The sequence below is a fragment of the Drosophila ananassae genome, chromosome 2R (assembly GCF_017639315.1).
Source record: "Drosophila ananassae strain 14024-0371.13 chromosome 2R, ASM1763931v2, whole genome shotgun sequence".
Lineage (NCBI taxonomy): Eukaryota > Metazoa > Arthropoda > Insecta > Diptera > Drosophilidae > Drosophila > Drosophila ananassae.
This window is the reverse complement of record NC_057928.1, coordinates 23164542-23177513: the sequence shown is the minus strand read 5'-3', so window position 1 is coordinate 23177513 and position 12972 is coordinate 23164542. Positions and strand designations below refer to the sequence as shown.

The following is a 12972-nucleotide window of genomic DNA, read 5'->3' as shown; positions in this document are numbered from 1 at the left end:
TTTTTTGAGTTTTTAGAGTAGGGTTTCTGGTATTTTGAAACATCTTTTTTGAGAAAAATATTTAAAACCTCTTAAGTTTATTAAAAATAAAAACACGTGTCTTGATTAGTTTTCTGTAATATTTTTTTGTATATTTTTTCTTTGTTGTTTTTTTTTATGTTTATGATTTTTAACGCCTATTTGCTACTTTCTTTTCAATTGTATTTTTTTTTTTACTTAATTTTACTAGATTTTGTTTTGAACTTGCAAGTATTTTGCGTTTTTTTTTTTCTTTTCTCTTCATGAACTTACAATTAAGAATCATCAAAAAGTTGTTGCACAGTGTAAAATTACAATATTTTTGTTGTGAGTGAGTTGTGTGTGGTGTGCTTGGGTGTGTGTAGGTATAAAGGTGTATCATCTACTGTGTTAATCTATAAATCTAAATTTCTCTCTAAGAGCAGGCCAATTTATACACCAATCAACTGGGAATTATCGTGTTTCTAACAGAAATCATTTTAAAATCAAAACGAATGGGGAAATCATTGGAACAAAAGTTGAACAAAGCCTTTAACTATTAGTTTACTTAGCTTTTATTTTTGTTGTGTGGTGTTTAGTGTTATTTAGTTAGACTCCTATTTAGTATAATTACATAATGACGATTTCCCATTTACTGAGTTTGCATTTGCTTTAATTACAATAGTTAATCCATAAAAAATACATAACGATGATGATGGCAAAATATGTGTTTTTAAATTGTTGCTGCTGTTGCTGCTGCTTCTGTGGTTCTTGCTGCATTGCAATTGCTGTAAAGGTTGTGTTGTTGCTGCTGCTGTTGCTTGCTAATGGTGTTGTTGCTGTTGTTGTTGATTTAATTAAACTTTCACAGGACTAGCCTGGCTTAGTATGGAACATTTGAGAAGAGATACGAGACACTCTCGCCGTTGTGTGTCCGTCTAACGGCCTCGGCGAACATCATCGAGACATCAATGCACTGCAAGGAAAGTATATTATAATAAGCTCTACCGGTCTTGAAGTCTATAACTATCTAAGTAGCTACCCACCTGGATCTTGGGGCAATCCCGCATATGTCCATCCTGGGGTATGGTGTTGGTAACAACCACCGCCTCGAAACAGGCATTGTTGATCCGCGAAATCGCCGGACCCGAGAAAATGCCATGCGTCAGAATGGCATAGACCTAAATTATAAAATAAAATTATAAAAATATTATATATTAAACGATAAAATTATAGTAAACCCACCTTGGTGGCTCCAGCTTCCACCAGACGATCGGCAGCATGGACAATGGTGCCGCATGTATCGGCCATATCATCTACAAGGATAGCAATCTTGTCCTTGACATCACCCACCAGCACCATGGAGGCCACCTCATTGGCCTTCTTGCGCTCCTTGTGTATCAGGGCGAACTCCACATTCAGGCGATCCGCAATCGACGTGACACTGAAGATTTCAATTTAATAAGGTTAAGTTTTCAGGGATTACTTTTGTGGATCACCTACCGCTTGGCACCACCAGCATCGGGCGACACTATTATCGAGTTCTTCCACTCGGGAATGTTCTCCTTGATCCATTTGAGTACCGCCGGCTCGGCATAGAGATTATCAACTGGTATATCAAAGAAGCCCTGGGGAAATGGAATTTGAAAGTTATACCTGGATCGAGTAGGTAGTGCCAAACTGTCATAGGACTGAATGGCATTAAGAATCCAAACCTCAAACAATTTAGACCCGATGAACATTAAATAGGAAAAAAACTATCCGAACAAATTTATAAAAAAGTGCATGAAAAGCAAAAGGTTTCAAATCCCAAACTACCGCAATTATTTTCTAGAAGAGAATGTCCCAACAAACCCATATTCGTGAGCTGAGCTCAGAGGAGAAACTGTGCCTGGACCAGTGGATGAGTGACCAGTCCATCACCCTGGATCTCCGTACGCGTCGCTACTTCTCCGATGTCCTGCCCGTCGCCAAGATTGTGAAGAAGTCGCACGGCCGTCTGGTGGATCTGCACAACTATACGCCCAAGAGCAGCCTGATCCTGAAGCTCCAGAACTGGGAGATCTTTAACAGCAAGGTGCTGAAAAAGCTGGGCGTGAATATGACGCGATCGGCCTTGGAGCAGCTGGCCGCCGCCACCCCTGGTGCCATCGAGACTCTCCTCTACGAGCTGATGTTGGTGACGAAGTCATCGAGTCCTCGTCCCAGCCCCGTGACGAATGCCTCACCCACTCGATCCATTCGCAATACCCCCAAGAAAATGGAAAAAGAGCACAGCCGCGAGATCAAAAAGCCGGTTAAGTTCCGGAATCGCCCCCTCGACCGATCCCTCACCCATGTGGTCGAGCGCACCAGCGATTTACCTCCGGATGTGGTCACCATGAACGTCAACATCCTTGTGGACGGAAAGGTGCAGACTGTGCCACGGAAACTGGTATTCTACGAGAGCTATTCCGCAGCTCTGCGCGAGTCTGGGGAGAAGGACAACTACATCAACTCGATCAACCAGAAGGCTCAGTATCTGGAGAGCATAATCACGGTCAAGGAGGAACGCATCGCGGAACTGATGGAGCAGCTGGGAAAACTCTCGGTGAGCATTCTTTCTATGCGACCAATGCTCAACGATAACGACGATGATAATAGGATCAATACAAGTACCCCTACCCATATTAAAAGCCCGTCCGAGCCCTTTGTTGGCTCTGCTTAGCCAGGACCAGGATGTTAAATGTGGATTGTAACCTGACCCGTAGACCCGAAGAAGAATCCGATGGCGCCCCCCAGTTAGCCCCATTTACAATTCCATTATTCCCGGATTCCATTATTGGGACTGAATTGTGAGCTTCCGTTCGATTCCCCCTTTTCCGAGTGACCTTTTCCACCAAAAGATGACTGACCTAGCAGACTCAGCTTTGGACGACCTCATGTTATTGGATATCTCTATATATATTTTGTATTTTATTTTGCTTTCATACAAAACGACAATTTCTTTGGCATTTACCTTCACCAAATAAACAAAACGAAATTGTTGCGTCGTTCAATGAAACAAGTCACATTTTCTTTATCTCGAAATTGAAATATCATTAGAGGGATTTTTTGATTTGATTCATTATATAGATATGACATTTACAAAGTGAAACATTTTGAAGGAATTCAAACCACAAACTTGTTGTTTGATGAGTTATACCAAGTATCTCTTTATAGTTTAGTCCCATTATTATTCCCCCATAAAAGCTTAAGAGTATCTGGCAACTTACCTGAATCTGTGAGGCGTGCAGATCCATGGTTATGATGTGATCGGCTCCTGCCACGGACAGCATGTTGGCGACCAATTTGGCCGAGATGGGCGCACGACTCTGTGCATTGGCCAGCGTAGGAAGAGAGGCAATAGAAAAGGTTACCATTAGCGCAACTAGTAATCGCCTTATAAAGTTTATAATTAGATATTGGTAAGATCTTAGGACTAGGCATTATGAGGAGTAAACCATGGAAATAAAAATATAACATGGACACAGACATATAGAGTATGTATACACAGAAATCAACAGAGTGGCTTAACGTTCCAATCGATCGCATTTATGAGAAGATACACAATTCAAAGACAGAAAAGAGTTTCAATTGCGAAAAGAACAAAGGACGAATGTGATTCGGTGCAGTGCCCCGGATATGATGGATTCTGATTCGGTCGAGAATGATGAAGCCCCAAGATGTGGTGAGAGTGCAACGCCAGTTAGAGATATAACAGATAGATCGGTTAATATGCAAACCAGTGCAAAGAAAATCAAACAATTTTCGAATTTAATTCTATTTTTCTTATTTGGATTGGATGTTTGTTTAATTTTAATTTTTCCTTTTGGATTTTGGGATTTGAACTGAACTGAGAACAAGGCATGCAGAACATCGGTCGGATGTCGGATATATATGTAGTATATAGTAGGTGTGTAGGTAGGATCGGGTAAACATTTGTGCTTCTATTAGGGGGAACTCAAGAACTCAAAAACCATCGTGTGAACTCAAAAAAGAAAACATTAACGAACGCAACAAAGCAAAAGGCTTAAGACAAAAATAATCTGAAGCAAAAATTGTTCTTTTTTAAATCCCGCAGCAGCATCTGAAAGCAAATGCCAGGGATATAGTAGGAACTAACCGACTTCGACTACTCACAGTATATTGTTTGGCTGAAAACTCCTAAGGGCAACAGAATTCGAATTTTGTTTGTTTTATGATTATATATATAGTATATATATTGGTTTGATGCGACAGAGAGACAAAGAGTATAAAAAGAAAAGAAGAAAACACAAAATGTTCAGAATAATTCAGATTTTGTAAACCAAAGAGTTTAAAATTAAAATTAAGTGGGATAGAGGGTGCAGAGGTTGGGTAAAAAATAAATAATAATACTGTTGGTTAGTCAGGTGACGAAAGACCCAAATAAAATCATATCAAAGTTCGGTGGCATTTAGTACAATTGGTATAATTTCCAGCCAATGTCAAGAAACTCGTTTTCAGTTCAATGTGCGCTTGTTTTTACAGATTGTTCTATCAGTTACAGAACTGAAAAATATTTGTGCATTTCGCATTTCGCGGTTAACCCCCAGGGTTCATCCAGCAGCTCTACCCCCCATTGCCGATCAACTGACGTCAGGGCGGATTATCTATAAACCAAAGTGGAAAACTTAATCAACGGAATGGCATGTGAATTGGAAAATATTTTTGAGCCCGATTCTGGAGGCTGTTGTCGGGGCCCGATAAGACGAGTGTTCTACGAGTGCAGGATCACAACAATTAACAAACAAACAACAAACAGTCAGCAGTCGACAACACAAACAAAAATATTTATTATAGAGTTCTTCATCATTAAATATAAATTAAATTTTGTAATTGTTTTTAATCTTATTTTTTTGTATTTTCTTGGTTGCAATGAAGCATCGCCAAACAACAAAACAATAACGAAAAAATGTGGAAAACTTTTGTTAATTTCGTCACCAATTAGAGGGAGGCCAAGAATTTAATTCAAGAATTTAGTGTTATTTAGCATTAGTTCTAGGGATAGGGGAAAAGGGATAAGGGATAGGGGTGAAAGGACATGCATTGGCGACAAAAAGCGAGCTTTCTCTAGAGAAACTTGTTAAGCCAGGACGAGAGACCCAATTTCCTTTCGGTGAGATATGAGTAGTTCTGAGTTCTGAGGATGACATTGCCGTTCTGATATTCCCATCGTGGTTGATTGAAAGAAAATTAATAAGGAATTTCCCATTAGATATTATAGATAGAACATAAAGTGTGAATCGGGTGAGAGTTTAGTGGTTCAGATATCATTTAGTTTAGGCTAGATAAGAAAAAAGGTGGAAGGTAAATACCCTAAATTTCCAATCGTAGTTTTTCTTGGCTAGTTTCTTGCTTTCCTCATTATCCTCACTGCCCGGCAACTTCGCGCAGATATATAGTAGTATATAGAGAGCGAGATCGAGATAGAAACAGAGAAAGAGAAAGAAATACACCAAGGCACACACACACACGCGCAGGTAGGGAGAGATAGCAACAGCAGGGCGAGAAAGAGAGAGAGATCGAGCATGGCAAGGGATTAAAAAATAAATTAAATACTTAATCAAAAAAGACTGCAATATTATTAAAACTAAAAAAAAAATTATTTAAACTTTACACAGAGAATTATTGCAATTTTCCACATTTTCCAATTACGTGCTTGAGCTTGGCTTAATTTTAAATATTTTTTAAACAATCAATTTTTAGCTTAGCTTCGTTGCAAATTGAAAATCAAATTTAACATCGTGTTACAAAATGCATTAGGAATACAGACACACACTGAGGAGAAAGAGTAGTAATATATAAAGGATATAAAGGATATACAGATCGTTCGATTAAACAGTAATTAACAATCGAGCTAAACATCGAGCTGGGGGTAAAAAAGAAACACATTCGAGGGAAAAGTTGACGCTTTTCTTTTTGGCACTTTTTCCTCAAATAACAGTAGTTGTAGTAGTAGTAGTATTTGTGTGTGGGCGTTGAGTTGTTGAGATTAAAATCTGATCTAGAATTAATTGTTTTCTTTGCACGTGCCCAGACCAGGCATTCTATATAGATTTTATTTTATGAAGGTATATATACCGCTGTAGTGTCCGGCGGATCGTGTTGAGGCAAACCTACCTTGTCTTTTTTGTCTTGGCGGGCATATGGAAAGCAAGGAATCACAGCTGTAACACGAGAGGCTGAGGCGATTTTGCACGCATTGATCATGATCAGCAGCTCCATCAAGTTATCGTTGATCTCGCCGGAGCCGGACTGCACGATGTACACATCCTCGCCGCGCACCGATTCCCCAATTTCCACACTGCAAAGACAGAGTTAAAGAACGGGTAAGCGGCATAGAGCTGTATGGAGCTACATGTACGTTAAAATGAATAGGATATCCAAGTATCATATATCGCATTATCATATTTTGTTGAGTGGGTGATGGAAAAATCCATTGTTTGGCTTAAGGAGCTCGAATGTCATCCTTAATAGTATCCGATAATCTAAACAGCCCAGGCATTGTTGACCTTTGACGACGCCCCAAGAAACTGCAAGCCGCAGCAATCTAATCGAAGCCCGTTTAATTCTCTCGCACACTACGGGGCGTATGCGCAATATCCGATGCCGGCGTCAACGTAGCTGCTACGTTTATTATTTTGTTTACATCTGGTATTGTTTTGGTTTTGGGTTATGGGTTTTATGTTTTGAGCTTCACTGAGACAACATAAAATACGGAATTTCGACACCAGTCGATGGGAGGGGGAACTTGCGGAAGGAAACCTAAAACCCAGATAATCAAATAGGCAATTTCGGGAAATGTTCTTAAGGTTTCAATACTTGTTTAATATTTTCTGTTTAAATATAACCTTAAAAGCAATAAAAACTCTCTAATAGAACCAATTTTGATGTCCAGAACACTCTATATCGCGTTCTCAAGGTGGTTTTTGGGTTTCGTTTGTCCACTGAAGGTTAATTGAATTATGTCCATGCCACCATGTCCAACCACTCCCGTCCAGCCACCCTCAGCCAAGCAGCAAACTATCGATTGAACGGCCTGTGTCGTGTGGGAATTAATTTGTCCAATATTTCGGGTTTATCTTTGTCATATAAAAACTCTGGGAACCTCAATCGCGTGTCATGCTCTTGTAGTAGAAATAGGTTATTCCTGCCCACGCTTATCAACAAAACAAATATAAAGAGCGATTCTACGAAGAATCCATTGACCGGTTCGGTGGAAATATCAGGCCAGTACCCTGCAGTGGGGTACAAATGTTATCTGGCGGTCTGGTGGTCAGGAGATTTTTTTCCTAAATGCAGCGATTTCATCAGCCATGTCCGGATGCATTACGAGAACAGATTGCCGGGGCTGCAGAAACACTTTCACCGTTCACCGCCATGACATTGTTGGCATGCCGGGAAAAGTCGGGAAGAGGCTTGCGGAGAACGGTGGTCGTTTTGGGCATACGGAGGATGACTTGCGACAGTTGGCTTTCGGCCAAAAGCCAGCGTAACATCAACCGCACGCCAGCAACAGCACTGAGATTAAAAATTATACACCATTTTTATTGAGAGTATAACATTTTAAAACAAAATCATCAAAAGAAAACTAAAATATTATGGTAATAAAAATTATTAACAGTATTTTTGGTCACCTTTATTTCCTTAAATTACTGTGTACTTTTTTCCCTCTGTACCAAGGTAGCAACAACTCTTAAACTAGCAGCTGTTTCTTTGGCCGACCGTCAAAAATAATTTTGCTAAAATTCAATTCGTTTTCTATTGTTTTTTTTACGTATTTTTATCTCGTTCCCTGGTCTGAGTTCTGTCTGCTCATGTGATAATGTAAACTGAAAAAAAAACTCAGAACGAAATGGAATGAAAAATAAATACAGGAAAAATTCTCTAACTTGAATCACCAGTTGGCACCTCAACGAATCGTGGTTTAACACATTTGGTCTATTGTTTGTTTACATTTTTTATAGCTATTTGATCAATTCTTTAGTCGAATATGGCATAGTACCTCTTAAAATCTCAAATTCCAGTTAATATATTTACGAATTTTTGGAATTTTTCTTACAAAGTATGGACTGTTGCCTGCGAAGCTGTTGCCAAACGTATCTGTGCCTTTATTTGGCAAGCTTATCTCAAGTCTGGCGGAATCTAAATCGCTTTCGCTTGGTTTCTGTTGATTCCAATCCCGGGCCTCTTATCAATCCCGGGCCCCTTTAAAAAGCTCGCTGATGCCCACCGACCTCACAAGACAAACACGCAAAATCCTTATCGATCAAACTTTAGAGTAAAAAAATAGTGCTGGGTAATTGACATGTGCAGTGGGTGGCTTTATTAGCGGGGGTGGGCGGAGAGGCCTAGTTTAGAATTGCGTGTGGCATGACCTTCGAATTGGAGACTCCCTTTTGGGGTTATTGAAATATCATTTTGCATTGCCATTGAAACGCGACTTGGCCTTTGGAAAGGTCGTTTGTGGGTGTTCTTGGGGTGCAGCCATAAAAGTGGGTGGAGTACTTGGGCTCTAGGACCTTGCTATTCTAATTCATATGCCCTTTCAATGAAAAATATACTTCTGACCTAAATTAAAATGAATTTTCTACTCTTTAGCTGCTTATCTTGTATTATGCCGCATTCCGACACAGAATTATATTCTGTGATGTCATCTCAGCGCCCTTCAATTTACTTTAATCTTGAATAAGTTTGATCTCTAGCCCAGACAACCCAACAACTACGTACACTCGACATAAATCATTATCATCATCGCCTTCGCTGCTATCAACAATAGCAATCAAGACAAAGCAAGGAAATAAAGGCAATGGTTGACCCGTTACAACACATGGAAAGTGGAGTAAAGTGAGCCCCACTTAACTGTCAACATTTTGTACGTTTCAATACGATTTCTGGCGGCTGGAGACTGCGAGAGTGTAGTGGAAAGACCCAGAGAGGCCCCGAAAACAAAGCCGACAAGTGAGACTATCATATAATAACAACAAAAGCTTAAAAGACAGGTTTTACGACGATATGATACCCGTTACACACAATTTTCTTTTTAGGAATTAGAAGAAGAAAAAAAAACTGTTGCCCACTTTTAGGCTGACAGTGTTCTTATTTCATTAAAACACCTACAATTTGTTTAGTAATCTTTTAATAAGCCCTACTTTAGTCTACCTTAGCCAGACCATATAGTGGGTACCAAAATAACAACAATAACAACCGCAGAGCAACAACCACTATGCACACGTGGGGGTCTGCCGTTCGGTGAGAGCAGCGAGTGAGAACGAGAGTGGTATCTAAAGAGCACACCAATACACAACGTCGCCCCCACATGTTTTGGGGACGCTGCCGACGTCGCCGTCGGGACGTCTGCCGATGGAGCTCTTTCTGAGCATAAGAGAGACATTCTCCCACTCTCAGTCAGCAAACGAAAAACGTGACAGAGTCGTGTTATGGTTCTCTACTCACAGTCAAATAATACCCTGTAATGGGGGGTAAAAGGGGAGACCATCTCATTAAATCATACAGCTAATCAACTTTATTCTTATTTATTTGATTAATTTGAGAATAATTGTCTATTTTTCCAAAGACCCCCTACCCACCCGAGACTATATAAACATTAGATTCCTATTTCTGTAATGCTTTTCCTAGACTCTATATGTCATTTGAGATCGGTGCTAGGGTATCTGGAATACCGACACCCCCCAAAATGAGCTCCTGGCTCTTGTTCTTCCTACGGCGGAGTACCGTTGTGTGCGTGAGTGCGGGCATAACAAAAACACGCACACCAACAGCCGCATATCATGCCCAAAAGCTTAGCGCGTATTATAACCTCTATTTTCGTTTGGTGTCGCCTCATTTCTTTTTACCTTTCGCCCCACTAATTGTTTGCTAATGTTCCAGCTTTTGTATAATTTTATTAAAAAGTCTTTTGGCTGAAGGGGGGCCTTCTAGCTGGCAGTGTGTGTGTGTTGATAAGGAGAATAATGGATGGGCGCACAGGGCGCCTACTTTATTTATTATTTGTTGTTGTTGTTGCATCAGCAGCTGACTGGCGGAGCTTGCGCGTGTGTGAGTGCGCCCAAGAAAGAGATGGGGGGAATAGCCAAGAAAGAGAGGAAGCGAACAGCGTGCAAGCCGCAAGTCTAGACACTCGCTTACACACACAAACACACCTAGCCAGCTGCTAATTTAATTAAAAATATAAAATCTCTTTTCAATTCCCTTAGATCTTTGCACTTTTTTATTTAAATTCGCCGAAAATTGCACGCGACATTGGAAACGTTGCCAGAGCTTCTTGCTGCGTGGTTGTGCCAGAGTGTGTGTGTCTGTGTGTGTTTGGGGGCCTCTCGCACACACACACACACCAACTCACACCTATAATACACACACAAACACACGGCAACAGCGCAACGACAAAGACGGTGTACAGTCCACTTGTTAAATCAATAAAAATAAAAAGAAATCAAGCAAAAGTTAGGCACAAAAATTCAGGAAAATCTATCAATTACACGCGTCTAATTAGTATTTTTCAAAAATTTTCCATTGCCACGAGCAACCTTCAGCGAATGTCAAGGATCCTCAGCACATGTCTCTCGGCCACAATCATCCCGTTTTGAGGGGAATTTTTATTACCGCACTGTATGTTTCAGGAATCGAAAGGACATCGCGGTTAACACTATTTCGATTTTCACTTGTTGGTCGCACTGTTGGGGTCGGGGGGCTTATATTACTTACCAGGTTTCCAGGTTGCTGAATTTCTTGGTCACCACCTTGCCGAGATCGATGCCCAGGCGATCGACGATCCGCTGGGCCAGATCGGGATGCGAGGTGCCCGAAAACACTTTGATGTTCGGCATTCTGGAGTGGATTAAATTTAGACAACCAGCCTGTTTCTCCAAATTGTCTCGGATCAAACTTCTAGCGCGAATCGGATTAGCAGAGCGAACTGGCATCACACAATCTGCGAGTAGAAGTTTTTATTATAAATTTTTTTCGCAACGCCAGCAGACAGCGGGCAGAGGCGTCGCCGTCGCCGTCTTATCGGTGTGTCAAGGTGTGCGTGCAACCCTGTGTACGTGTGCATCGGTGTACGGCAGCGTGAGAACGTGGGAGAGCGACAGCGCCGCTAAGAGCTCCAACGGCGCATGTAAGCCCCAACGCTTCACTCTCTTTCTTGGTACCCCGCACAGCATTTCATTCATTGCAGCACCGTTTCGATGTGTGTGTGTGTCAGCGCCATTCTCCGGCTCTCCCTCTTTTTTTTCGACTCGGAATAAAAGCCACCCCATTCCTGACCATGTGATTTTTACGTACTTTCTCTATGGAACTAAAAAACTATCGCATCTTTTATTTTTTTTTAATTATTTACTAGCTAACGGTTTTAAAATTTAAGTATATTTTTGGCAATTTAAAATTAAAATATATTATTTTATATTAATTTTATTTGAAAATTATTGTTAAAATTTTCTGATAGCAATAATATTGTAAAGTTCTCTTTAATTTTGTACATAAAGTTAAATGTGATTTTTCTAATATTAGTAAAAGTAAATATTAGATTTCAGGACATTTTTTAGCATAAAAAAATATTCTGGCATGCCAACAGGCGCGCGCCAAAAAAGCTTTCTATGCTTCGCGCAGAAAACAGCTGTTCGATTTGGCCATGAAAACGACACCGACACTCACACACATATGTACATACATACATATTCAGAAACGCAGAGGATATAATTGGATTTCTAGGATGTGGGATTAAATTACGCACCATTCTGTTCTGATTCAGCGCATTTCTTATCGGGCATTCTTAACTGTATCTATAATGTAATCAATTATCTTTTTAGTTCGAGATCAAGGAGTCCGTGTGATGGCGAAAATATAAAAAATTCACAACAAGTCGCACTCCCAGCTGTTTTGGCTCAGCCAGTTAACTGCACCGCTTTGGCGAATAAATACAGATTAGCAGCAGAGCGCCGCATCTGTCAGCAAGCGAGCGATTGGAACTGAGCACGGTACAACATGGCGTATGCGTCCATCACACATACGCACTGCAGTCCACCACCACATGCACACGGCTAGGGATGATGCGCAGTGGCCTGTAGCGGAAGCTTTCGGGATGTGTGCTTTCTCTCTTTCTTTCTATGCCACAGATCAGCTGTTACTGAATGATTTATTTTAGTAGTTATGATTTAAAAAATTAAAAATGTCATGACTTAACTGATGATTTATTCAAAATAAATGTATAAATGGCAAAATGAGCAAGTTAAAAAATAAACAAAATGAAATTAGATTAACTAACTCTTTTCAGTGTAGCATTTATTGGATTTTAATTGAAATAATTGGCATGAAAACAATGAAAACGCCATTCAGCAACGATCATTTTATTTGACAGTATTTGCCTTTCATCTCTACATATGTAGTACAGTTTTGTTTGGGGCCCACGGGGGGCTCGTCTTGTTTTTTGTTTTCCGCCTCATTTTTTGTTGTCCAACTGTACTCGGGATGCTTAACAAAAACACGGGAAATGCCAATGCGATTTGTTAAATTATTTTCGCGTGTCTAAATATAAGTGAACTGAACGCAAATGCTGACGTACTCTACACCTAACATTATATCCCTAATGCTTTAAAACAGACGCAAATAAAAAAATATATAAAATATCTGAGGTGGTGGAGCGAGGGGCGAGGGGCGGGGTGACGCCAAAACCACGTGCCGAAAGCGTCGCACGTTTTTTAAGATAAACATTGCACACACTAACCCACACACTTTCGTCACCGGAACTAATGGGAGGTCTCACTTACATGAAACATGTGCAGCAGCAAATATGTCGCAATTATTTGGTTGGAATAAAAACTAAATTTAATACAAACTGTTTCGTTTGTGGCTTTGATTCTGAGTGCAATCCACTCCACTTCTTCGAAAATTCAAAAGCTGAATGAATCAAAAAAC

At 40.3% G+C, this 12972-nt stretch overlaps 2 protein-coding genes across 8 annotated transcripts; one reads left to right on the top strand and one right to left on the bottom strand.

The window, feature by feature from the left end:
- Nucleotides 1-203: 203 nt before the first annotated feature.
- Nucleotides 204-12960, bottom strand: LOC6507280 (ribose-phosphate pyrophosphokinase 2). 7 transcript variants are annotated; one of them, XM_032454117.2, is made up of 9 exons: nucleotides 12825-12960; nucleotides 10765-10990; nucleotides 6160-6343; nucleotides 5355-5423; nucleotides 3252-3362; nucleotides 1501-1625; nucleotides 1243-1441; nucleotides 1044-1178; nucleotides 204-973 (listed from the first exon to the last, which is right to left on the bottom strand). In XM_032454117.2, exons 2-9 carry the CDS (start codon nucleotides 10980-10982, stop codon nucleotides 881-883), a joined length of 1134 nt encoding a protein of 377 aa, XP_032310008.1. In that variant the 5' UTR covers nucleotides 10983-10990; nucleotides 12825-12960; the 3' UTR covers nucleotides 204-880. The 7 variants fall into 7 exon arrangements, with proteins under 7 accessions (XP_032310008.1, XP_032310005.1, XP_001956331.1 ...); XM_032454114.2 differs by lacking the exon at nucleotides 12825-12960 and adding an exon at nucleotides 11792-12307; XM_001956295.4 differs by lacking the exon at nucleotides 12825-12960 and adding an exon at nucleotides 11792-12307 and having other exon boundaries at nucleotides 3252-3350.
- LOC6507780 lies at nucleotides 1681-3043 on the top strand. Its single transcript, XM_014909985.3, has 2 exons — nucleotides 1681-2587; nucleotides 2641-3043. The coding sequence occupies exons 1-2, from the start codon at nucleotides 1838-1840 to the stop codon at nucleotides 2668-2670; spliced, it is 780 nt and encodes a 259-aa protein (XP_014765471.1). The 5' UTR covers nucleotides 1681-1837; the 3' UTR covers nucleotides 2671-3043.
- Nucleotides 12961-12972: the final 12 nt, after the last annotated feature.